The sequence below is a fragment of the Podarcis bocagei genome (assembly GCF_964188305.1).
Source record: "Podarcis bocagei genome assembly, chromosome: 15".
NCBI lineage: Eukaryota > Metazoa > Chordata > Lepidosauria > Squamata > Lacertidae > Podarcis > Podarcis bocagei.
In genome coordinates this window covers 37,455,502-37,480,081 of record NC_138141.1, presented here as the reverse complement: position 1 = coordinate 37,480,081, position 24,580 = coordinate 37,455,502, and the positions used below count along the sequence as shown (strand labels likewise).

The 24,580-nt window shown below is 46.3% G+C and overlaps 1 protein-coding gene across 4 annotated transcripts in view; it reads left to right on the top strand.

Annotated features, from left to right (window-relative positions):
- Positions 1-24,580, top strand: part of RAP1GAP2 (RAP1 GTPase activating protein 2) — a 201,174-nt gene that overhangs the window by 44,048 nt on the left and 132,546 nt on the right. For 3 of the 4 annotated variants that reach the window (XM_081172968.1, XM_081172976.1, XM_081172974.1), the window contains one exon: positions 7,474-7,509. In XM_081172968.1, coding sequence (XP_081029094.1) covers positions 7,474-7,509 — 36 coding nt within the window. Of the gene's footprint in view, positions 1-7,473; positions 7,510-13,453; positions 13,574-24,580 lie in introns of those variants that run through there. The other variant, XM_081172978.1, reaches the window with a different exon arrangement.

Here is a 24,580-nt window from a genome sequence, read left to right as displayed (position 1 = left end):
TGGGGAGGATTTGCGGTGGACCATGTGGCCACCCACTCTCCTCCGGGGGCATGGGACAAAGTCCCATGTTGCCCAGGGATCCTGGCCACGTCAGCAACCGGCCAGCCAATCCGCTGGCTGGTGGGAGGTGTGGCCATCACCTGCCCCTCCAAGCTTAAGGGTATTCCGTTAAAGGAATCTGGGGGTGTGGATCTTGTCCGAAGCCCGGGGCGGGGCTAGGGCCATGACACGACCCCGATGGGAACACCCGGGGGAGCTCGAGTTGGTCTGCATCTACGGGGCTCCCCCTTCTGGTGGTTTACCCTTACCAGACACTGCACAACGGGCAGGAGTCAGATATAGTCGGGTTCATTCAATGCCTAAGCCAATACCGCTCCCATTCTGCAATCAGTAAAGTTGTGGCCAAAATTAGCCCAATAACATTAACCTAATATCTGTGTCCTTGTGCATGTTATTCTTCAACGAGGGGGTGGTTTCGGGGTCTTGACACGCAACTGCAACTTGCCCACCCTGCAGTTTCTTACAAGTGGCCTTTAGAAGCACCCTGGGGCAGGCATTGAGAGGAGGCTCCACTCTAGAAGGGGAAGGCCTGGCTGGCTGCATCCTGTCTCCACTCACAGCCCACCTGGCTGCCCAGGAGACACCTGCGCCATGCATTGCTGGGCCAAAAAAGGGAGAACCTCACTCCCAGTCTCGCAGCACCTTTGGGATTGCTGCGGTCTAGTTGTGCCCTTCAGAATTTGCACTCGGGTCCACGGCCACTGCTGCCCACCCCACGTCACCTGGAGATGCTGGGGACTGAGCCTGAGATGGGCTACATGCAAATCTGGTGATCTACCACTGACCTCTGCCTCTTCCCCATTGTTCTTCTTAAGAAGGAACATAAGAAGCTTCCTCATTTCAAAACTGGGCTTTGTCTCATCTTTCACGTTGCTGTCTGCACTAGTGATAGGCCTCAGCCAAATATTGGGCAGTGGGGGGACTTTTCAGATGTTTGTTTGGCTTCTCTTTTTAAAGATAACTGAGGGGTTTCCCCCCTTCTTTCTTAATCACCGAAGAACAGAAGAAGGATCGCCACCACTTCCTGTCACGCCCAGCAATATTCTTTGGGGGTAAAATATGACTGTTGTATTGTGGACAATGCCTGAAAGTCACATAGCTCAGAAGCAATGTGTCTGCCTCACATGCATGAGGTCCCAGGTTCGATCCTTGGCACCTCCAGGTAGGGCTGGGATTCAAGCCTGAAACCTTGGAGAGCTGCTGCCAGCCAGTGTGGACAGTACTAAAGTAGATTGACCAATGGTCTGATTCCTATGTCTCCTCCCACCCCAAATTTCATGGGTGACGAAACAGTTCCACAATAATGACTGTGCCTGGAGATTTTACATGGACACTCCAGGAACCTAGGTAATAATAATAATAATAATAATAATAATAATAATAATAATAATAATAATAATTTTTATACCCTGCCCTCCCCAGCCAGAACCGGGCTCAGGGCGGCTAACAACAATAAAATTACAATAAAACGTAATAGAAGAAAAAAACGTTAATTAAAATACGGGTTAAAATATGAGTTAAAATACAATTTAAAATGCAGCCTCATTTTAGTAGTAGCCCATAAATCAAAATCATAAGGAGAGGGAAACATAAGGGTCAGACTGAGTCCAAACCAAAGGCCAGGCGGAACAGCTCCATCTTGCAGGCCCTGTGGAAAGATGTCAAATCCCGCAGGGCCCTGGTCTCTTGTGACAGAGTGTTCCACCAAGTCGGGGCCAGTACAGAAAAGGCCCTGGCCCTAGGTGAGACCAGTCTAACTACCTTGAGGCTCGGGACCTCCAAAGTGTTGTTATTTGTAGACCTTAAGGCCCTCCGCGGGGAGTCCTTTTTCTAGCTCTGCCTGGAGATGTTGGGAGATGAACTTGAGGATGGGTGAGGAATTTGATTCTGCTCGCTTTTAAATGCGAACCTACCTGATTCTCACATTCCAGAACAACACCAGAAACACGCTTGCCCTTCAACATTCTCATTTCTCTGAATTTTGCACTGCAGTTCTCAGCCCAAGTGAATGCATACACCAGGGGAAAGTGTGCAAGGCGATGCAGTGGAGGCGTTCATGAAAATAACACACAAAGAAGGCATTCTGTTAGGGAAATCTGCTTTGCAAAAAAAGTGCACGTTAGGCAAAACTGCAGACAGAAATGTGTTGCTTTAGGAGGGATTTGCACTCAAATGCTGATGGGTTTCCAGGAGGACTTGAAATAATAATAATAATAATAATTCACAAACTGATATGGAGCTTTGATGAAACGAACATACGGTTGTGAAAATGTGTAATGGAGAAATCCCCAAACTGGCAGATTTGCCTGTCCCTAATTGAACATGTGACCTTTCCCCCTAAGGGACATGCTCTGCCATGGAGCTGAGACACTTCATTGCCCAAGGAAACAAAATGCTCAGGGGCTTGAATTACATTTCTTGGGCATTCCCCATTTTTAAATGCAAAACTTGCAAGTTTTGATCACAGATACACCTCAAGCCACTGTGCTTTCGGCCTAGGGTCGTATCCAATGAAGTTTTACTCAGTTTTACTCAGAGTAGACCAAGTGAAATTAATGGAGTCAAGTTGGCCATGCCCATCTGCTTCAATGAGTAGGACTAGCATTGGTTACAACCCATGACCTGTCATGCCTCCAGCTTGTAATGCTATTAAAAAGGAAAGAGCCTGATTCCATGTGCCTAAAATTTCGTGTTGGGGAAAAAGGAGAAAGAACTATAGGGACACAGAGAAAGAGACAGAGACAGAAAGGGTCTTGCTCACAGTGACTTAAGCCCCTTCCACAATTGGAGCCGGCCCACCCATTTGCCAATGAACATGAGAAGGTCACCACTACTTTCTTGCATGTTGGCTACAAACCACGTCATCAATTTCTTTGCATGCAAAAGTACAATCTCTGGAGTTGCTATCTAGAGCAGTGTTTCCCAACCACTGTTCCGCGGCACACTAGTGTGCCGCGAGATGTTGCCTGGTGTGCCGTGAGATGTTGCCTGGAGGGAGGCGGGCGAGTCGGGCGGCGAGAGGCGGGGCGGCGGCGGCGAGGAGAGACCGCCCAGCGCGGGGCTCTCGCCGTCTGCCTGCCTGGCTGTTTGCGAGCTCGGCGGGCAGCGCCTCCGTCCGCAGCGCCCGCCTCGCGGCTCTCATTCCCTGCCCCTGCCAAAGCTCACCCAGCCAAGCCGCGCTCTCCTTCCTGCCTCGCTTTGCTGCGTCCTCCCCCCCACCCCCAAAGCTTGGAGGTTCCCCGGCAAGGGGGAGGGGAAAAAATTGAAACTTACACTTTCGTGCGTCCCTCCCAGCGTGACGCACGCTGACGTCACGGGGCTGTAATGGTGGTGTGCCTCGAGATTTTTTTCATCAAACAAGTGTGCCTTTGCCCAAAAAAGGCTGGGAAACACTGATCTAGAGCTGTGAGAAGAGCCTGTCAGAAATTCTGCAGAGCTGCTACCAGTCAGTGTAGACAGTACTGAGCTCCATGGACCAATGGTCTGACTCAGGATAAGGCAGATGTCTATGTTTCCTAGGTGATGTGTCTGAGTTTTACTATTGTCTGAAAGATTAGCACAGAGAAAGTTAGAGAATGAAGAAAATGATCAAGCCGGGTCTGGATACGTCTTTCCTTTTCTTTGAAGAGGTTCGTATTTCAGGCTGGCTGTTTAGTAGTCATGATAAAAAATGAAAAAAGAAAAAAAGACCACTTCACTACTGCAATCCTTTATCTTGTATTTTATCTTTTGCATGTAAGCTGCCTTGAGAATGCTTTTACATTAATAGATGACCTAGAAATATATAAAACGAACAGTCACTAAATTAAGGGTAGGGGAGAGTGAAAAAAAGCAACCATCAGCATGGGAACTTGCGCCAGAGTAGCTCAGACCTATGAATCAGCGTGTTGGCTGCAAATGCACAGTATTCTCGAGTGCTGAGTTCAAGTACAGGAAAGTCTGTCTCTGTGTGTTTACTGAAAAGGAAGCGGTTGGCAGAACAGCTCTTATCTTGGCTATCTTGCTAAATGTGCTTTTGTCTGGGTGGAGTGGTTGGTCACACCCATTACCGTGAGAAATTTGGTGCTTTTAGCATTGATTTCTGGGCCTGCACAGGACAGGGAATGCACAAGGCAGTGGAGGTGCTTAGCTACCCCTACCTGCCCACCTCCTTACTTCCAACCAGCTGGCGGTGGTGGGAGGGGGTTGGCCCTGCCGGTAATTTCTCTCCTCCTTAAGTCTCAGTGTTGCCTTTGTAAAACCAAGCAGGGAGGAGGAGGGTGAGGACAATGAGTTGGCTCTGCTTGCCATTGTCTCTGGCGCCACCTACTATTGACCTCCCTGCCTTCCAACCTACCAATCCCAATCGGAACCAGCCACCAGTGATGAAGCCCACTGGCCCATACACTAGAGTCGGCTCTTTGGTCTACGTAGCCCCCATAAGGACAATTGGAATCCGTTTGATCTGGGTCAGATAAAAAGCCCTGCTAGATACAATCCAGCATCCTTTTCTCACAAACAGATACTTGGGAGAAGATTCTGGATGTGTAACCCCGCTCCCCATTCATGCTCCCCAGAAATTGGTGCTTGAAGACATGCTGTCTCTGGTAGTGGAACTACTACATAGCCATTGTGTCTAGCAGCCATAGATAGTCTTATCATCCATACATTTGCTGACTCCCCCTTTAAAGCTATCCATGTTGGTACCCATTGCTGCATCTAATGGTAGTGCAGCAAATTCCTTAGTTTAAGTTATGATGAAGTGACTTCTCTCTCTGGGATCTTCCTGCATTCAGCCTTATTGGAGAAAGATTCAGTTTTGCTTGCATTTTTAAAAGAAACTACTTGATCTGCGCTTCTTGAACCAATACGGAAACTAGCATTCAGCTGTCTTTTGCCATCCTCCCAGAGCTACAATTCTCAGAGTGCTTTAACCTCTTCTTAGGGATCTCTGGAAATTGTATAGCTCTGTGGTGGGAATAGGGGCCTCCTCGCAACCCTTAGCACCTATAACAATTCCCACAATTCTTTGGTGGGGAAGCCATGGCTGTTTAAAGTGGCTTTAAATGTATGGCTTTAAATATAGCCTTAGTGTGACTCTTCTAGGCCACCTGCAAAAGACTTTGTGCATTTGCAGGCCACCTCCGTCAGGGCTGTTGTTGAAAAACAACCCCTCCCTTCCCATCAGCTTGGTCAGAGTGAAACTCTGGCTTCCTGTGGGTGATCTAGGTTTTCTCGGGTGAAGAAACGGCAACTGGTAGCAGATATCCCCACCCTCCAACCCACAGGTCCACTGCTGTGAAATCTAAACTGTAATTTTGCACGATAAATCTTTCATTTGCTTCTTCGTTTCATAAGGAGGGCAACAGCCTTGTTCTCTCTACAACTCCCTGAGCTCATTTTCATCTATAAAAAGGTTCATCCAACAAGGATTCTCTCACCATGCACACACAGACACACACAGTCTCGAAAGCCATTTTAAAAACCAGAAAAACCAGCAACGGTGCGTAGCGAAATAATGCAATATGTTTCAACAAAATGTGGGGAAGGTGTCCATCTTAAATGGGTCTCAAAGGAGACAGGAACATCATTGCAGCCTGGTTAGATCATTTTTATTTTTGTGTTTATGTGCTTGTGTAAAAAAACCCCAACAGCTTTGAGTTAAAGGTGCTGCCAATTTATTGGAGTAGCAGATTTTTAAAAAACTATTTTAATACAAGGACTCAGAGCCAACCACCCACAGGTACGTGTTTTTTTTTTTTAAAAAATAAAACAACAACAACTCAGAGGCCTTCTGCTTTATTTCTCACATAGGAAAACAAAGGCCGCTCATATCTCGCTGCTAGGAGACATGCAACACAATATCTAAAATGGCCTGGAGAAACTGGGCTGGATGAGACAATCTATCTATTACTGTTCTCTCCAACCTTAAGTCTACTTCTTCACATTTCCACATCAGTCTGTGTCCCCTCCCCCTTAAAAAGAAGTCCTCATGAAAAATCATCAATACTCTAGTGCAAATTGTTACTAATCAACACATGCAGGTATTCCATTTTGCCTAATATACACTTTTGTTTTGGGCAAAGCAGTGTTCCCTACTATACAGCATGTTGCTATTTTGCACAGACATATGCATTTATAGGCACACTTTATACCCCAGTATATGCATTTTTTTGTATTGTATTACTTGGCTGGAGAACGGCATTGCAAAATTCGGAGAAGTGAGAAGTTTGAAGGACAGCTGTTTGGAAAGTGCAGATTTGGTAGTTTGGCTTGAAATGTGAACTGGACTGAATTAGCAGCAGCAGCAACAACAACAACAATAATTATAAGTTGCCCATCTGACTGGGTTGCCCCAGAATGTTTTCTTTCTATTCACCTGTAAAGGTAAAGGTAAAGGGACCCCTGACCATTAGGTCCAGTCGTGGCCGAATCTGGGGTTGCGGCGCTCTTCTCGCTTTATTGGCTGAGGGAGCCGGCGTACAGCTTCCAGGTCATGTGGCCAGCATGACTAAACCACTTCTGGCGAACCAGAGCAGCGCAAGGAAACACCGTTTACCTTCCCGCTGGAGCGGTACCTATTTATCTACTTGCACTTTGATGTACTTTTGAACTGCTAGGTTGGCAGTAGCAGGGACCGAGCAACGGGAGCTCACCCTGTCGAGGGGTTTTGAACCGCTGACCTTCTGATCGGCAAGTCCTAGGCTCTGTGGTTTAACCCTCAGCGCCACCCTGTACTCTGTCTTAACTAATTTAAGACTGCAGTCCTACACACACACACACACACACACACACACACACACACACACACACAGCCACTGGGAGTTCACTCAACTGAATATTATGTGATGGCTTTCTGAATAAACAACTGTAGGGGGTACTCCGCAACAATGCAATCCTATAGATGCTTCCTTTGAATTAAGCACAGAATTTAAATGAGATTTACACCTGGGCAGGATTTCATCCCTATTGATTTAAGAGTTTTGAAAACTGGGCCACCCTACCTTTGGGGCATCGTTAATGTTCATTCCTCTAGTCATGAGTAAGTGGGGGAAAAAGACTTTCTAGGGCATTAAAGCCTTGCTTTCTGCAGCCTTGGAAATCCTATCCATTGCTTCCGAATATCAAGCTTGCGAGATGGTTGCTTTCAGTTCTTCCCATATTTTTCATTCATATCCCATTGCTTCTATGAACTAGAAACTGGATCTTAAAACAACAACAACCCTCAAATCTTGATTTTATTTTTATTTTTAGGATGATGAATTGAGGACCCATCCCCATTTCCCGCCCTTGTAGGTGTGGTGTCGGAATACACACCACGGGGCCTGCTTTTCAGCCAAAAAATGCAGGAAATGAGGGGTATCTTACCAATAAAAGTAACAAGAAGAACAATCTGCTTAACATTCTCTCCCTCCCACCCCTCATCTTTTCCAGGATTGACAAAACCATGCTTGCAAGCCTGAAGATCAAGTGAGTAATTGACTATTTTATCTAATTCATTCTTTACACTGCTTGGTTGCCATCCCATGTGATAATAAGTTTTCTGGGAGGCTTATGATGGCCTCTTTCCTACAAGGTGTGCTTCTCTTTCTTCTTCGATATGCTTGCAAAGCTGGTAAACAGCGGGTGATCTTATGTTCTTGGACTTGATGGAAGCTTTATATAAGTGGTCCCAGTGAAATAGCTGGCTGGTTGTTACTCATTCGGTTGTGCCTTACTTTCTTTTGTCTTTGTTTATATATAAATACGAACCGAAATGAAATTGGAGGGGCGGGACAGTTGTAAGGAGGCAGCTCTGTCCGTTCCAACCTGTATTCCTTACAATCTCTGCTCCGTTCATTCCAGTTCAGTGTCTACAAAATACTATGTTATTTGCCTTGCTGTCTGCTCTTCAACACATGTTGAAGAGTTAACTATTTACGTAACTTAAGTTCATTTCGATGTGAAGGAAATGTCAGAACAATGGGAAAACAACAACACTGGTTTTCATTTCTGACCACAGATTCACACATGAATGGCAGCAATTTCTATTCTGTTTTCAATTTTCACTGGAATTCTCAGACATCTCTACCTGCTATTTGCCCAAGGAAGTGAACTGCCACTAGTGCTTTCAACAATGTCCTCGATAGACACAAAGTAGCTCAGGGAAGGGCTATAGCTCAGGGCTAAAACATCTCCTTTGTATGCAGAAGGTCCCAGGGTCAACGCCCTACATCTCCAATGGGAGCTGGGAAGGTCCCTTGTCCGAAACAATGGAAAACCATTGGCAAACAAGGTTCCTAGCTCCAAGGGTGGAATCTGGGAGCATGATTTTCCTTAGAGCCATTTTGCGTGTGTGTGTGATGGCCAAATCCCCTTTCAGTATCAGGCTAAAGGTCCAGCATCCTATTCTCACAGCAGCCAACCAGATGCCCTCTGGGAAGCCCACAAAGTGGACCTCAGAGCAGCAGTGTTCAAGATGGCTTGGCTGGCTTTAAAAGAGGGTTTAGAAATGCAAGTTCGTGGACATTAATGGCCAGTAGCCACAATTTTTTCCTCCCACTGTCAGAGGCAGCGAGGTGCTGGATCTGCAGGTGAGGAGAGTGTTGCTGTGCACACGACCTGCTTTCAGTCTTCCCCCTCTCCAGTTTCATTTCTGGTTGGCCACTGTGAGAGCAGAGTCTTGGAGTAGATGGGCCTCTGGCCTGATCCAGCAGAGCTCTTCTGGCTTGCTTATGGCACAGTCACTTCTGATAGGACAGGGTCAAGGTAGCAGGCTGATTAGGATCAGTGAAGGCAAAAAGCATGGTCTTTCAGGACCCTGGACAGATCATCAGCACAGGTGATGACTGGAACTCATTCCGGGAGATGTCTACTGAAACCTGGCTGGTGTGGACCTGCCGTTAACATGCCCCCATCCCAAGGAGCTCTCGTTCGGCTATTGCTTGATTTTGCACCCGTTGACTTCTATGGCTTTGGGGTGGTGAGGACTGCATCCTGGGCTGCCCTCGGTGTCTGATGAGTTGGGTAAAGCTGCATACTTTGGCCTGGAAGGTCTTAAAATTGGAGAAACCCCTTCTCCAGATGATGCCTCCTCTGAGCCACAGGGAGGATTGAGGCCAGAGAACATGAGTCTGGATGGGAAGGGTGGTGTAGCTTAGTGGTTAGAGCATCTGCTTTGCATGCAGAGGGTCCCAGGTTCAATCCCTGGTTGCATCACAAGGTAGGGCTGGGAAAGTCTGGAAACTGTGCACAATCACTGCCAATCAGTGTTAACAATAACGAGTTAGATGGACCGCTGAGACTGACTGTGTATAAGGCAGCTTCCTATGTAGACCTGGGAAGGAGAAATTGCTTTCACCATGGACCAAATGTAGCCATAGAAGCTGCCAGCTCCTGGCAACTCCAAGCGGGGAAGGGGAAACCGGAATGCTGCCTTCTGCCCCTGTTTTGTTTTCATTTCTGCCGCTGCACTATTTTTAATCTCGGTATGCCTGGTTATTTCTCTCTCCACCCTCCACCTCCTGCAGCCCCCTTCCGAAGGCCGAGGTGATTCATGTTCTGAACAATTATATCCAATTCAGCCCTTTTCCGTTTGAAGTGAGGCTTGGGCAGTAGGCTGTAGGAATCATACAGTTTTCGCTTTGTGGGAACAAGAAAGGAACGCTCTCGAACAGAGGTTCCGAAAGCCTGGTCCGTGAAACAGCTTCATTCAGGACCACGACATCTAGCATAGCGTATTAGAATTGCCAAGCAACCAGCAGAAAAATCATTGATCGGTACTCCAGGACTCTCAGCAATTCTCAAGTGGTCTGGGGGTGTGTGTGGTGGTGGAGTTTGACCTAGCAGTCTTTCACACAGAGGACTGTCCTCTGCAAAGCAGAACACACCTAGAGAGCATTTCCCAACCCCCTGTTGTAGCAATTTGTTTCATTAATTTCTGCACCAAGGTAGAACACCCTTTCCCAACCAGGTCCCTTCCTGACGTTGTTAAGACTCAAACTCCCATGAGCTACAGCCACAATGGCCGTTGCGCAGGGATGATGGGAGCTGTAGTCCAAGGATATCTGGAGGTCCTGGGGTTGTGGAAGGTTGAGTTTGACTTTGTCTGGTTCTGAGACCCGCAAATATCCCCAGCTGTCAGTACCTGGGCTGGTTGCACTGTCACCACCTCTATAGGGTGAAGGCATCTTCCTCAATGTTGACAGGATGGAGGAGGCTAAGTGTGAAGCCGAATGCAGTGTGGCTTCAGTGGCCGTCTCCTTCTGAGCACAAGAGAGGAGGAGCTGCTGGCCATTGAAACCATTGAAAATCTGTGCTCAGCATCCTCCCAATGATGTGACGTCTTGTGCACAGTGCGCAATGCGCACATGACATCACATGTGAGTATTAGGATAATAAACTTATGCATATCTGTTTACTAATGTATGGAAGTGTAACAGTATTTCCCCCCTCTTTTTCATTTTCACTCACTTTTTCTTGTGCTGCTCTATCTTTCTATAAATGAAATTCTTCTAATAAAACAACAACACATGCTGTTGGGTACAAGTCAGCGCCTCTGCTTGCTTCCCGTGCCTGTTCTCCATCCAGTGATGGATCTGTGAGCCTCCGGATCTTGTTGGGCTACAGCTATGGCCAAACGTTCAGAGATGATGGGAATGAGTTCAGCAACATCCACAGAGCTACATCTTTCCCCTCCACCATCTAGTCGATTGCCATTGATGTCCTGTCAACCGTTTCTTTATGATCTCCCCGCACAGCGCTTGACGCTTTGGTTCTCCAAGAACAATATTTGCCCTCTGTGTGACAGTTTGACAGACTGTCAGCTCTTCCTCATTAAGCTGACGCACAGGCTGGCAACGCTGTCTGATGCCTCCTGCGATTCCTGCGTCGAGATTGGTTTCGTCACATCCTGGATGAGTCAATGAACAAAAAAGCAATAACATTCCTGGCTTGGGGCTATTGGTCCGCGTTGTCCCTCTCAATCACAGCCCTGACTTTTTTTTTCTTTTTCCTTTAAAGAGCTATGTTGTTCTCTTGGGCCATTTGAATTTGAAAACAATTTCCATCTGCCACCCCCGCTGATGACGGCTTTACTTGTATTTATATTTGGAGCAGGGAAGGATGTGTTTGAGAGATGTTTTCTGCTAAGTCAAGCTATTTTGCAATCTATCTCAGTGTTGTCTTCCTCTGACCGGCTTCACCTAAATACCTGGTTCTTTTAACTAGAGATGCCAGCAAACTGGACCTTGAAAATCATCTGGCTGCTTTTCAAGAGCCATTGATGCAATTAACATGGTGCCTAGATTGTCCCAAACCTACAGGCCAATCTTGTGACAGTGAGTCCCATTCATGAAGTTCTTTCTTTTTTCTGTCCTACTACAGAGCCTGTCCTAAATCTACTGTGTGGAAGGGGTATAGCTCAGTAGCACAGCATCTCCTTGCAGGTCCTGCAGGTCCCAGGTACAACCCCCAGCAACTCCAGGCAGGGCTGGGAGAGATTTCCTGTTTGCCCCAAACCTGGATCAATACTAAAGTAGATGGGCCAATGGTATAAGACACCTGCCTATGTTTCCTAGGTGATGTGTTCAAGTTTACTACTGTAGTGTCTGATAGATTAGCACAGATGAAGTCAGGTGCTGAGGAAAATAACCAAACAGAGGCTAGGTACGGCTTTTATTTTCTTTAAAGGAGTTCCTATTTCATGCTAGCCATTCTATTATAAGGCAACTTCCTATTTTTTTCACTGGGTGATGGCAAAATCTAGAATCATGAGAGCAGGGAAAGTAAATCCATTTCACTGGGCAACTGCAATCTGTAGAATCATGAGACAGGGAAATGTCTCAATTCTGCCCCCATGCTCAATTCAAAAACCTCTATCATAAAGGAGGTAGAGAACTGGTAGGCCTCATGGTTTTGCTGGACTACAACTCCCATCATCCTTGCCCATTACCTATACAGTGTGTGACTGCTGGGAGTTGCAGCCCAACAAGATCTGATGTTCTCCATCCTGTTTAACAGCAGCTTCTTAGGAATGTTTTGTTGTTGTTTTGTGTGGGCAACTGGATTGGACACACTATTAGGCAAAAATAGATCACATCTGCATCACATGTTTAAAGCACTATACTGTAATACCACTTTAAACAGTCATCCCCCCCCCCCATAAATCCTGGGAACAATAGTTTGTCGAGGGTGCTGAGAGTTGTCAGGAGGCACCTATTCCCCTCCAAAAACTACAATTCCCAGAGTTCCGTGGGAAGAGGAATTCATTGCGAAACCGCTCTGAGAATTGTAGACAGAGAAGGCTATTGCACAACTAATCTAACAATTGCTGATCTTAGCCACTGTTATGTACTGAGTTGAACAGGATCCAAAAGGCAGCAGTCTGATTGGTCCTAGAGCAGTCTGATTGGTCCACAGGAGCCACCCAATCCAGCTCCAGGTGGAAGTGAATCTGCAACCTGATTGGCCTACAGGTGAATCCCGGAATTAGCCAATCACATGGGGCTCATTGTGTAAATAATGTATATAAAGCAGACATTCTGGGGGAACTTCCATTCCTCCTCACCACTATGAGCTGAATAAAGAGCATGAAATCCACTCTCGACTCCGAGTATATTTCAGCCACCCTAAAGCTGTGGGTGGAATGGAAGTGAGGGCCATAAACTCATACCATCCAATGCCAAACTGGGACGTTCTCCCAGGCAAGTCAAATGGCCTGCACTTTGCTCTCGTCCCAAGAAAGCATTTTTTGCAGCCCCCCCCCCCGATCTCTTGCAGAGCCCAAAAACACACTGCATGAGATCTCGGCTCAGAAAAAGCACTTTTTGGGGGGTGAGAGTGCAAAAGTTTAAGGCACCCAAAATGGCCACTGAGCTCTTGCAAGAAAAAAATAGGATGTCCCGTATTTCCCCCCCCAGGGCACTTGGAAGGTATGTCAATTCCACAGTCACAGCTGAGACACAGCTTCCTTGCACTTCCCTAAACAGAACCCTACCTATAACAGAACTATATAACCAATAATATATCTGCTCTCTCTCTCCATCTTTCCCTCCCTGCCCTGCTGCAAGCAAATTATCACCTTTTTTTTGCTTCTTCGGTTGATTCACTCACAGCTGGGAGGTCTTATTATTTTTATTTGTCTGTCTCTTCACACACCCCTTTACAGTTTAATTTGGTTTTCATTAGTTCCTATGGTAACCATGAATGCATCTGTGGAGGGTTTTGAAATTAAGAGCAAAAGAGCACAACAATACGGAGCGTGATAGGAGGAAGCAACAGAGAGATAGTCCTGCCTGAATAGTTTGCCTGGACTGATATATATATATATATATATATATATATATATATATATATATATATAAAATAATAATAATTAAAGAAAGGGGGGAAATGTTTAGGGAAAGATATCCTCCCCATCGCAATTAGCCACGAAGAGCCGTGTGAGAAAGTCCTGATAGCTTGACTCTTGCTACCTGCTAGGAGGCTTCTGACAGAGAGAGATACTCTTCTGTTTCCCTGTTTCAATTGTTCAAAAATCGCAGAAGGAACTCTGGTAAGTCTATTTCATTTCATTCCATCACCCCTCCTGTCTGTGTCTTAAGTGGGTCTCCCTAAGCATCAAGACAAAGCGCTGCTGAATATTTAGGCAGTATTTCCTATTTTGCTTCCTTGTGTGGCGAAGGAGGCCACTGGTCAACAAGTGTGGTGCCAGGAATGCTGGAAGAGGTAGCATTGACTAGTGGGTAGAGTGTCACACACACACCATAGACCTCTTGTCTTTACTGAGCTTTGTCCTCATTTGCTTCCACAAAGCTTACTCAGAGGTTAGATGATATCTGGTCTTCATTGCGCATTCATTCTGATTTGTTCACGGGTGCACTTATATGTCTATGAACATTCATCCTGATTTGCTTGTGGGGTGTTTACTCATCTTTCCGTTATTTATTCATTCACGCGATTTAGTGCTTCTGCGCATGCGCAAGTGCATGGAAGTAACCCGTTCTGGTACTTCCGGGTTCGGCGCGGTGTGCAACCTGAAAACGCGCAACCTGAAGTGTCTGTAACCCGAGTTATGACTGTATATGGATGCCTTAAGATGGTCTATTTCTGTAATGCCCAATAAAGGTTTGGAGAAAGAAAGAAAGAAAGAAAGAAAGAAAGAAAGAAAGAAAGAAAGAAAGAAGAGACGCTATATGTACTTTCCCTTGTTTATTTGCTTGTTTTGCAACATGACAATCTTTAATAGAAACTAATTTTAAAAAGGAGGCAGAGGTGTCACTAACAAGCCCTCTGATCTCACTTCAGATTGGAGAAGAAGTTCTCAAATCTCTCTCTCTCTCTCTCTCTCTCTCTCTCTCTCTCTCTCCCCCTCCCTCTCTCTCCCCTGCATGGCTTTGCAGGAAGAAGATCCCAGGCCCCTGTATTGGGTGACTTGTGTCTGTGAAACTGTAGGGTTGCCATCTTTGTTCTGGCAAAATTAATGATAGGGCAGGGCGGGGTGGTTGGGGGGCAATTCCTCCTCCAATCTGCTGCTGAAGTGACTTCAAAGCGATCCATTACAATCTCTTGCAGCCTAACAGGATGGCCCCTCTGGAATTTGTCACACATGCACATTCACACACACATATACACAAATCTATAAATCTGTCTGTGCTTGGCTACCCAGAGCTTAAATACATTACCTTTCACACACCCTTTCAAGCACATGCAGTTGGAGAGGATCCCTAACTTGGTGCAGAGAGAGAGGGAGGGAGGGAGGGAAGGAAGATCTGAAATACAGGACAGAACTGTATCAATAGTGGACAAAGCATTTTACATTGAAATACAGGACAATTCTGTACAGTGGTACCTTGGTTCTCAAATGCCTTGGTCCTCAAACAACTTGGAACTCAAACACTGCAAACCCAGAAGCAAGTGTTCCGGTTTGCGAACTTTCTTCGAAAGCTGAACATGCTCTGTTTTGAGTGTTACACTTCAGATTTGAGTGCCACACTTCTGTTTTGAGTGTTACACTTCCATTTTGAGCATTACACTGAGGTCTGCCTGTTATTGCTATTTATTTTGTGTTTCTGTTTTTGCGGCACTTTTTATTTGTTTTTTGCGACTGTTTGGAACCCAGTTCAGCTACTGATTGATTGATTGATTGATTGCGTGTGTGACTGCAGTACATTGTTTATTGCTTTCATTTTATGGATCAGAGGTCTCATTAGATAGTAAAAATCAATTGAAATTGCCGTTTTAGCGGTTGCTTTTAAAAGTCTGGAACGGATTAATCCATTTTGCATTACTTTCGATGGGAAAGCGAGCCTTGGTTTTGGAACGCTTTGGTTTTGGAATGGACTTCTGGAACGGATTAAGTTTGAGAACCAAGGTACCACTGTATTATACAGGACAGGTGGCAACCCTAACTGCCACTCTTGGAGTAAGGTAGCTATGTGCTTCACTTCTGCAGCAGGCGGACTTCTCCATAATTGCTGCGGAAGGGTGTGTGTGTGGACGTTTCATGGCTCTTCCTTGCTGCTTCTGCATGCAGTTCTTTGAGCATTATGCAGCAGCACTCGCCCACAATCCCGGGCAAAAAGCATGGAATTGGTGAGACTCAAGTCTTGGAAACCTCTGCACTGAGGAAGTGAAATTGACAGCGTTTTCGCAACCTTATGGGAGGCTGCTTTTTCTCTTGGTGATATTTGCGTAGGGAAAAGGTCACGTCCCAGCCCTAGTTCCTAGGGCAGGGATAGGGGTCCCGTGGTCTTCCTGAGGTTCTTGAACCGCAGTCCCCACCACCCCAATACAGTGGTACCTTGGGTTACAGGTGCTTCAGGTTACAGACTCCACTAAGCCAGAAATAGTACCTCAGGTTAAGAACTTTGCTTCAGGATGAGAACAGAAATTGTGTGGTGGCGGTGCAGCGGCAGTGGGAGGCCCCATTAGCTAAAGTGGTGCTTCAGGTTAAGAAAAGTTTCAGGTTAAGAACGGACCTCCAGAACGAATTAAGTTCTTAACCCGAGGTACCACTGTAATTGACCAAGTCGTGGTCCATCCACATCTGGAGGGCCACACTTTGTCCAGTTTTGTTTTGATATCTTTGGTGGCATTGCCTAGAGGGGTGAGGTTGTTTGCTCACCGTTTGGACAAAATCCCTTCCAAAACTGTGTGATGGAGCCCAGGTGGCCAGCCTCAGAGGCAGATCGGTCCACGAGGACTAGGTGGCCGAGGGAAGCGTAGTCAAAGCGATGGGCGTGGATGAGGAGCTGGAAACAGCTTGATGAGTCAAAGAAGGAAAGAAAACAAAAGAAAAGTGCAGGAACCGAAACCATCAAAAGGGAACGGCTAACCAGCATTTCACACTTTTGACCTCAGTTGGAGGAGCTGCTTTTGACATGGGCTGGATTTCAGCCCACAGAGACCACAAGCCCCAGCTGGCTGGGGGCCAGAGACTGTTCAGTGGGATGGGGCAGCTTCTCAGCAAGCCCCCTTCCTGCTCTCAGTTTAGAAAGTTGCAGCGCTTATTCTCCAGGTGAAAAGAGAAGTCACACCCAGGGTGCTCAGCGACACAAGGCCTGATTTCAAAGCAGCTGTGCCTTCCTGTAAAACAAGGATGAGGCGCTTTTTCTTTTTGGCCTGGGGGCTGAATTGCCCCAGAGGCAACTTTCCGGGGACAACATGCTAGTGATGGACCGAGCCAGAGGCAGAAATAGATTTGATTCTTACCTGTAGGCTGAATTCCAGCCACGCAAAAGCCAGAGGTTTCTGCACAAACGTTTCTCCACCCAGGCAAGCAAGAGACATTTTATCTGCCCCAGTGTTGGGGGGTATCTGGCCCAGAGACCAATCCTGGCCCACCATGGGGTGAAATCTGGCCTGCATGGGCCAGAACCACAACTACCTGACAATCAGCTGGCATCACTGTAAGTCTGCTTTGGCTCTGCACACTAGGGCAAGGAGTAGGATTTAACCCTTACTCATCAGCTGATGAGTGGGGTTAAGCATACCGTCCAAAATTCCTCCGATGAAAATAGGGACGTTCTATTCCATAATAACAATAATTTTATTATTTATGCCCCATCCATCTGACTGAGTTGTCCCAGCCACTCTGGGCGGCTTCCAACAGATATAAAAACATAATAAAACATCAAACATTAAATAAAACCGTTCCCTACACAGGGCTGCCTCCTGATGTCTTCTACAGGTTGTACAGTGGTACCTCGGGTTACATACTCTTCAGGTTACATACGCTTCAGGTTACAGACTCTGCTAACCCAGAAATAGTGCTTCAGGTTAAGAACTTTGCTTCAGGATAAGAACAGAAATCATGCTCCAGCGGTGTGGCGGCAGCAGGAGGCCCCATTAGCTAAACTGGTGCTTCAGGTTAAGAACAGCTTCAGGTTAAGTATGGACCTCTGGAATGAATTAAGTACTTAACCCGAGGTACCACTGTATAGTTACTTATCTCCTTGGCTTGGGGGTTGCATAACTCCATACTCTCCAACATTAATAATAATAATAATAATAATAATAATAATAATAATAATAATAATTTATACCCCGCCCATCTGGCTGGGCCTCCCCAGCCACTCTGGGCGGCTTCCAACTGAATATTAAAAACAGTACAGCATCAAACATTAAAAACTTCCCTAAAGAGGGCTGCCTTCAGATGACTATTAAAAGTGAAATAGTTGTTTATTGCTTTGACATCTGCTGGGAGGGCGTTTCACAGGGAAGGCGCCACTACCGAGAAGGCCCTCTGCCTGGTTCCCTGTAACCTTACTTCTCACAATGAGGGAACCGCCAGAAGGCCCTCGGTGCTGGATCTCAGGCTGAACGATGGGGGTGGAGACGCTCCTTCAGGTATATTGGACCGAGGCCGTTTAGGGCTTTAAAGGTCAGCACCAACACTTTGAATTGTGCTCGGAAACGTACTGGGAGCCAATGCAGATCTCTCAGAGCTGCCCTGGACACAGAATTAACCTGTGCCTCCATGGACAGCTGTGAGTCCAAAATGACTCCCAGGCTGCACACCTGGTCCTTCAGGGGCACAGTTACCCCATTCAGGACCAGGGAATCCCCCACACCCGCCCGCCCCCTGTCCCCCATTTCTCTGATAGGGACGTCCTAAGGAAAAGTGGAACATTCCAGGATCAAATCAGAAACTTGGACTGCTTCTGTAAATTTAGGACTGTCCCTGGAAAATAGGGAGACTTGGAGGGTCTGGGTTAAATAGGCACATGCAGCCAAAATGTAGTGTGAGGCTGTTTGCAAAAGGGCTTTTAAATAACACCACACTTGGAAGGCCCAACAGTTGGGGCTTCAAAGCACAGCATCATCTGATGTCACCGTGATGTCAGGCAGTTGACAGAGGGGTGTTCCCACCTGTTAAACTTGGCCCTCCATTGGTGGGAGATAAGGATCTGGCCTAATGGCCAGAAAAGGTTCCTTACCCCTTCTCTGAATGGTCACCACCCACTTGATCTCGGATGGTGGGGAGACAAACAGCCTTACTAATAATATTCTGCCCTCCATCGTAGGAGTACTGGGTGGCAAAGGTAAGAGGTGAAACAGTTGGACTGTACAGAGTGGTGTTTTGGATCCCATAACTTCCTTTGTTGGGAAATAATTTTGTATAAAATTAGATCTAGTGTTGCATTTCCCGTAACAGAAGTTCTGTACCACAGGCTGGTTCCTCCTTCTAACCTGAGAAACAGTTTCACCCAGGGCTGAAATATAAATATTTTTAAATAGTGGAAGGCTGGGCAACCTGTCAACCTCCACGTTAGGTGGAATTTATAGGCAGGATAGGATATATTTTACAATTTATCCTCCCTATGACTCAAGTATGTGAGCAGAACATTTAAACTTACAACAATTAGCAGAGTTTTAAATACCATCCCTTGCAGCATTAAAGTGGAAACTTTGGGATGAGGCTGTGTAGCCTTATGGCAATTTATCCAGGTTATTAATTAAAAGAACCAGTCTGTAAATTAAGCATAAAAATGGTGTTTGCTTAGATAAAGTCTCACACTTGATTCAAGCGGTAACAGTAATGAAAGCAAGGCAGGAAAATTCTACTTCTAGATTACGAAATGCATATTTCAGTTCAAAATGAAGTCTGCAATTGAAGCAGAGACCAGACAGGTGTCTGTCCGCCTCAGAAGCATGGTGAAAAAGAGACTGGGGTCTGAGGAGAAAGGAAGTAGTAAGGATTATTTTCCTTACCTTTTCCACCAGGAGGAGCAGGGGATATGACCTCACAGAGTGTCCTCTCTAGGAATTTACAGGGGAACTCCATGTGCCTTAACCCTTTGCTTATCTAGCAACACTTGAAATTTTATTTAGGCTGCGAGATTATTTCCCACACTCCAGATGTGAAACTCTAACTCCCATCATCCACATACAGCACGGCCAATGGTCAGGGATGATGGGATTTGGAGTCCTAGCACATATGCAGGGCCACAAGTTCCCCAGCCCTGAAATCAAGCATGCCTTAAAGCAGGCTTCACCAACAGGGTGCCCTCCAGACAGTTTTGGACAAACAGTTCCCATTAGCCCCTGCTAGCACAGCCAATGGATGTTGTAGTCCAAAACATCCAGAGAGCACCAGACTGGTGAATGCTGCCTTACAGCATAATCCAGGGCATGTTTGTTGAGAAATAATGGCTGCCACAGAGGGTAGCCGCTATAAGTCCTTTGCAGCAAAAACAATAGAATCAGCTCACTTGCTTAAAGCTTGTTAGATATCTTCAGAGTCCACAAGAGGGCGCGTTTGGGCAAAAAAAGCTTTGCAAAACTTCAAAAATGAAGTTGTGTATTGCTTCTGCGCTCAAATGCTGTTTTTACAGTGCAATTCTCTACATGTCCAGTGAAAATTAAGTTAGCTGAGTTCAATGCAGCTTACTCTCGGGAAATTAGGTCTAGGAATGTGGCCTTTAAAGGCCAAAGATCTATCTACCATCTCTCTCTCTCTCTCTCTATCTATCTATCATCCATCTATCTATCATCTATCATCTATCATCTATCTATCATCTATCTATCTATCTATCTATCTATCTATCTATCTATCTATCTATCTATCTATCTATCTATCATCTATCTATCTATCTATCTATCATCTATCTATCTATCTATCTATCTATCTATCTATCATCTATCTATCATCTATCTATCTAATTGTCATATCCATACTATGTATGGTATTTAAAGCACTCATGTACCACTTTAACAATCATGGCTTCCCCAAAAGAATTCTGGGAACTAGTTTGTTAAGGGTGATGATGTCCACTGGCGGAGGAACGGGGGTGTGAAGGGAGCAGACCGCCCCTGGCACCACTATTCTGGTAGGGTGCCATCACGGCGCCCCCACTACACACGCCATGCCCCCCACATGCTGGGTGCTATGCCCCCAGAACGTGCGCCACACCCTCGCGGGTGGCGTGTCACACCCCCAGGATGTGTGCCACACCCCCGGTGGACACCAGCCACGCCCCCACCTGCTCTCCGCCCCTGGTAGTGGAGCATGCAGCTTTGCCACTGATGATGTCACAGAGCTACAGTTCCTGCTTAATAAGCCACAGTTCCCAAGATTCTCCATGGTTGTGAATGTGGTATAAGCATATTTTAAATGTATGGTATTGGCACGACATATCTATTATTCTATTATTCTAAAATTTTTGCTGAGTGTTAAGCTAATTCATATGTCATGTGGGTGACCATGAATGTATATATAGAAGTTGGGAGTAACGTTTCCCCTCCTTAGCTGAAATACTTTTGGGGTTGCATTTAATTAAGTCCTATTCAGAGTAGGCCAACTGAAATGAATGAACCTAACTTAGTTATGTCCATTTAGATCAGTGGGGTTTCTTCGTTTGGACTCGCATTGAATACCATCCTTTATATCCTAGGAACATAGAATAATCCTAATACAATCTCAAGGCAGTTTGAAATCTGATTGAATACAAATGTATTCCTGGGCACATCGATTCGAGATAAATATCCAGCTCCTGATAGGACTAATGTGTTGCTAGAAATATAATAATGAATGGCTAGAAATTTCAGGTTTCTGAATGAGAGATGAGCCAGAAGGTCTTCTTTAGAAGCTTAAAAAGGATTGTGTGGCATTCAACTAAGTTTTACTTAAGGTAAAGGTAAAGGGACCCCTGACCATTAGGTCCAGTCATGGCCGACTCTGGGGTTGCGGCGCTCATCTCGCTTTATTGGCCGAGGGAGCCGGCGTACAGCTTCTGGGTCATGTGGCCAGCATAACTAAGCCGCTTCTGGCCAACCAGAGCAGCACACGGAAACGCCGTTTACTTTCCCGCTGGAGCGGTACCTATTTATCTACTTGCACTTTGACGTGCTTTCGAACTGCTAGGTTGGCAGGAGCTGGGACCGAGCAACAGGAGCTCACCCCGTCGTGGGGATTCGAACCACTGACCTTCTGATTGGCAAGTCCTAGGCTCTGTGGTTTAACTCACAGTGCCACCCGCGTCCCTAAGTTTTACTTAGAGTGGACCAAATGAAATTAATGGACCCAGGACTTCCTGTTGATCGTGAAGCTGTGAGCAAGCGGGATTCAGCCACTCAATATGTTTTTCAAGTGAGGGCTGGCTAACCTGGTGTCTTACCATCAGCCACAGCCAGCGCAGCCAATGGTTGGAAATGATGGGAACTGTGGTCCAACTTCTGCTGTGCCATAGTTTCTCCACCCCTGCTTTAAAGGAATGACCATTTCAAATCCTGTGCCGGTGATAATACATGCCAAAAATCCATGATTTTGAGACAGACATACACAAAATTACAAACCACACCTCCTGTAGTTGTCCCAGGCAAGTTGTATATTGGGAGGAAGTTGGGACTGAGAACCTTCTTCAGATCCCTGGAGGGCAGAAGGTCCTATCCAACATAGCGCTAAGTTGAAGTCACTTAGCTTGTTTCACAGCCGGGATGCTTTTTGTGCAAGGGAGAGCAGACGTGCAGAACGGAAGATTGCCGTGAAACAGACAGCACAGCAAGAACCAGCTGTTGCACAACCATCCTCTAGTGCAGTGGTTCTCAACCTGTGGGTCCCCAGACTACAACTCCCACATCCCTGGGCTCTGGCCTTGCTAGCTAGGGGTGATGGGAGTTGTAGTCCAACAACATCTGGGGACCCACAGGTTGAGAAAGGCTGCTCTAGTGCAACTGTTGCACTGGATTCCTTTGAGTGCTTGTGCAAGTGGACTGAGAGCATTGCATATGACCCCCTGACCAGATCTGAAGGCTGTAGGTTGCAGGAGGGTCCATTTCAATTGCTCCGTTAAGCAAAACTTCTTGATGACAGCAGCTGTTCAGCATTGTAGCCAATTGTTTAGAAGGGCTGATGAGCTCTCCTTCACAGGAGGTGTTTGAAGGGAACCAAACAGAGGCGATGATCAAAGTTTGCCAGGAGAGTGAGGGGGTTAATGAAGGTAAAGAGAGGGCAGAGACTGAAAAGTCTGCGAGGGTTGAGGATGATTCAGATGAGGAAAGGAATTAGTGATTCACAAGATAATATCTGCTTAATTTGTTTCAGTAATAATTCAAGTCTTTTGATGGCTGCCATCTCCACCCCTCTGGTTTAAATCTGTGAACAAATTGCTCATAATATTTTGAGGAACAAATCACTCTTTGTCCCCCAGGAGCATTGCTAAATAGTGTAGATCAGTGGTTCTCAATTGGTGGTTTGCAGACCCCAGTGGGTCTGCATAACCCATCCAGGGGCGTCTGTGGCACCATTCAAATAACAAAAGCTACCACAGAGATATCATGATTTTCAAAAGTAAGGGGTCCGTGACTTGGCTTGTGAAAAACAGGGAGTCTATGGTACTTAGGTGTTGGAGGAGACTCTTGAGAGTCCCATGGACTGCAAGAAGATCAAACCTATCCATTCTGAAGGAAATCAGCCCTGAGTGCTCACTGGAAGGACAGATCGTGAAGCTGAGGCTCCAATACTTTGGCTACCTCATGAGAAGAGAAGACTCCCTGGAAAAGACCCTGATGTTGGGAAAGATGGAGAGCACAAGGAGAAGGGGACGACAGAGGACGAGATGGTTGGACAGTGTTCTTGAAGCTACCAGCATGAGTTTGACCAAACTGCAGGAGGCAGTGGGAGACAGGAGTGCCTGGCGTGCTCTGGTCCATGGGGTCACGAAGAGTCGGACACGACTAAACGACTAAACAACAACAACAATGGCACTTAGCTACTAGGGAACCACTGGTGTAGATCAAAAGTGGGGAGCCTGTGGCTCTCTAGATTATAACTCCCATTGGACAGCTTTCCATGCTGGCTGAGTCTGATCAGAAGTGGTGTCCCATGACACAAAGAGGGCCCAGGGCCCTCATCCCAGCCAGGGTCAAATGCATCTTTTTCCAAAGTGAACATTGCAATGTTTTTAAAATTTATTTGGCCACCAGATGGTGCTATCAAAACACAAAACTGCATCCAGCCATTGGCTATAAAAATGGTTGGCAAGCATTTGTGTGTGGCCATGTTAGGACTGTCACCTGATTAAAAAAATCTTAGTTGATTCATTGTATGTGTTTTAATTGAACAATTGTTGGGGAGGGGCTGAGCCAGGAGCTAGAGACTAGGGCTGTGCACGCCCCCTAATTTGGTGCTCAGAGTGCAGACCAATTTTGGGGCCTTGCAAAGTGTTTAATTGGGGTTTTAAACCCCTAATGTGGCCTGGAGGGAGGCAGGGAGAAAGAGAGGCAACTTGGGTGCACATTTAAAGCGTTCAGTGAGCAGGATGTGGCTGCTTGCTCACGAGAAGTCCAACTAGGAATCAGACAGGATGGGACTGCAGCTGAATTAAGAGTGGGGCAGATGAGAGGCTGCAATATTTCAGACTGGGACTGACAGCCTCTGAGCCTCAGAGGGAGACAGGGAAGGAAAGAAGAAGGTGGAACAGTGCTATTTTTCTAGAAAAAGAGGTGCCAGAACTCACCACGAACTCCTCCTTCGCTCTCTTAGAATGGCAAGGGCTCTCACCTGACAGGTGCTGGAACCCACCTGAGAGGGGCTAGAACTGAGTTCCAGCGAGTTCCGGCTGAAAAAAAGCCCTGAGGATGAGTAAGGCAAAGGCTGGTTCTGCAAGGAGAGTTTGAGGGTGGGCTTTGGCCATTAAGTGGCTTTGTCTATTCTCTCCATGGTGAGCAGGACTTCTCTGGTCTGACAAGGAGAGCAGGAAGGAAGGGCAGTCTAAGTTTGGAAGGTTCTGAGACCCTGGGACTAGGAGCCAGCAAGTCTGTCAATTTCTGTTTCTCTCCTTTCTGATTTCCACATCAGTCTGTGATTATTTTTATACCTCATGAAAATTCATCAGGGGTTCAGCGCAAATTTCTCCTAATGTACACAAAACGGCAAAGGGGATGGAGAAAGGTTGCAGCATTTGGAGCTTATGAGTTCCCTGGCTGGTTCTCCCTTGGGTGCTGGATAGTTTCCCGAGTAGAAGCAAAGGCTACCTAGTGAAAGTGACCTACTACAGGTAGTTGTAATTAAGCATCATCTGGAGGGGCATTAAGTTCCTCACCCCTGAGCTAGAGGAAA